The sequence below is a fragment of the Lichtheimia ornata genome (assembly GCF_029851405.1).
Source record: "Lichtheimia ornata isolate CBS 291.66 chromosome Unknown scaffold00420, whole genome shotgun sequence".
Classification (NCBI taxonomy): domain Eukaryota; kingdom Fungi; phylum Mucoromycota; class Mucoromycetes; order Mucorales; family Lichtheimiaceae; genus Lichtheimia; species Lichtheimia ornata.
The window spans coordinates 1-1737 of record NW_026695735.1 but is presented as its reverse complement, the minus strand read 5'-3'; the positions used below and the strand labels follow the sequence as shown (position 1 = coordinate 1737).

Here is a 1737-nt window from a genome sequence, read left to right as displayed (position 1 = left end):
TTGTTGTTGTTGTTGTTGTTGTTGTTGTTGTTGTTGTTGTTGTTGTTAGACATAGTTGTAGCAATAACACTGGTGTTCGAGTAAAGCAAACAAGATAATAGAACTTTGCACAGATCTTGTTTATACAACCGCTCAAGTAATACAAAGCAGAAGGCACAAGGCAGAATAGTTTATTTAGGCAGATGGTTCATATGTTGATTAGATGGTTACTCTAATATGGCAGCTTGGCAAACAGTTTCTTATAGTTGAAATGAAATCAAAGCTCATAATGAAGCGAGCGCGTATGTCAAAGGGTACCAGGGCAGAATAAAAGAGCTAACTGAATTTGAAATTTGGGTGGGGGGAATGGACCCAACTACCCGTTGACATAACCAACCCCTAATGTTGCCTAAACACTTACCAGAAGACTGAATGAGGATGTCCTCGATATTCTCGATGTCACTCAAAACATCTTCCATGGCATCATCGGCAGGGTGAGGGACTTCATCCACATCGGTGGATTCCATCTTATCGGTAGCAGGCTCAGGATCAGCTGAGTTGCATGTATTATCGGCGGCAGCAGTAGTAGTAGCAGTAGCAGCAAGGGCATTGAGCTTCTTTTCTTGTCGTTTGGCTTCCCGCTTTTTCTTTTTAGCCTCGCGGTATTCGTCACAACGATGATCAGGATCCCATTCCTTGCCACAATAAATGCAAAGCCCATCTTCATACAAAGACTCGGCCTTGCTTTTAGCCTTGTTGCCCTTGGGCTTGGACTTGACCGCTTGGTTGCAGTCAGCAGGCTTATGCTTAACGTACTGCTTATGATGAGGGCACCAATACTTCTTATTACTAGCATTGGATTGCGGCTCCTCCTCATGCTCACGCTTGTAAATGGTCAATGAATTGGCCACTTTGAGGATTTCACTAACCCGTTTGGGCTTATGACTGCCTCGTTTACCAATCCATGCCACCTGAACGTTTTCTTGAATCCTATCTTGCAAAGAGGTGAGGAAACGAATAGCCAAATTATGGTTGTCTTCGAGACCACCCTCTCTAGCAGCATTCATGAAACGTATTCCATAATCAGCAACTGACTCGGCAGGTAATTGCATCATGGTGTATGCTTCCTTAGCCTTGTGCATTTGCTGATCCGCAGCAGTAAAGCGTTTGAGAATGATTTTACATGCCCGGTCCCAAGTCATGCCCTTACGAGCAAAAACCTTTTCCTTGAACCAATGATCCAAGTCATGGGGCACTGCCAAAGGTAGCCATCTTTTCCAAGTCTTTTTGCAACCACTGGTATTGGCATTCAAGATCTTTTCGAAGCGGTTCAAAAAGTGCTCAGCAGTTGGGTATACCTCCTTGCTGCTATCGAACACAGAGAAACCAGCAATCTGGAACAATGGCACTTCCTTAGCGGACATCCTATCAGAGACTTTGGTAGTGGTATTGCCACCTTCCTTAGCCTTTTTAGCTTCTTTCTCCTTTTTAGCAGGTTTCGGTTTTTCACCGTATTCCCGCTCATAGGTATAGCGGAAGCTATCGAGAGCCTTTTGGGTCTTGGCAATGTCAGCTTGACGCAACTGAATTTGCTCGGTACTTGCGGTCTCCATGACTTCACTGAATTGGGAAACCAGCTTGTCAAGCTTATCCTTGTAGTGCTTGATGATCTTTACGAGCTCTTGCTTGCTCTTGTCTTGTTGTTGTTGTTCTTGAGGTTGTTGGGCCTCGGTCATGGTAACGTCTTGGGTCTTGGTT

At 44.6% G+C, this 1737-nt stretch overlaps 1 protein-coding gene across 1 annotated transcript; it reads right to left on the bottom strand.

The window, feature by feature from the left end:
• Nucleotides 1-206: 206 nt before the first annotated feature.
• Nucleotides 207-1715, bottom strand: O0I10_013299 (uncharacterized protein; the record flags this gene model as incomplete). Its single annotated transcript, XM_058493084.1, has 2 exons — nt 207-238; nt 401-1715. The coding sequence occupies 2 exons, from the start codon at nt 1713-1715 to the stop codon at nt 207-209; spliced, it is 1347 nt and encodes a 448-aa protein (XP_058336150.1).
• Between the last annotated feature and the right edge of the window lie 22 nt (nt 1716-1737).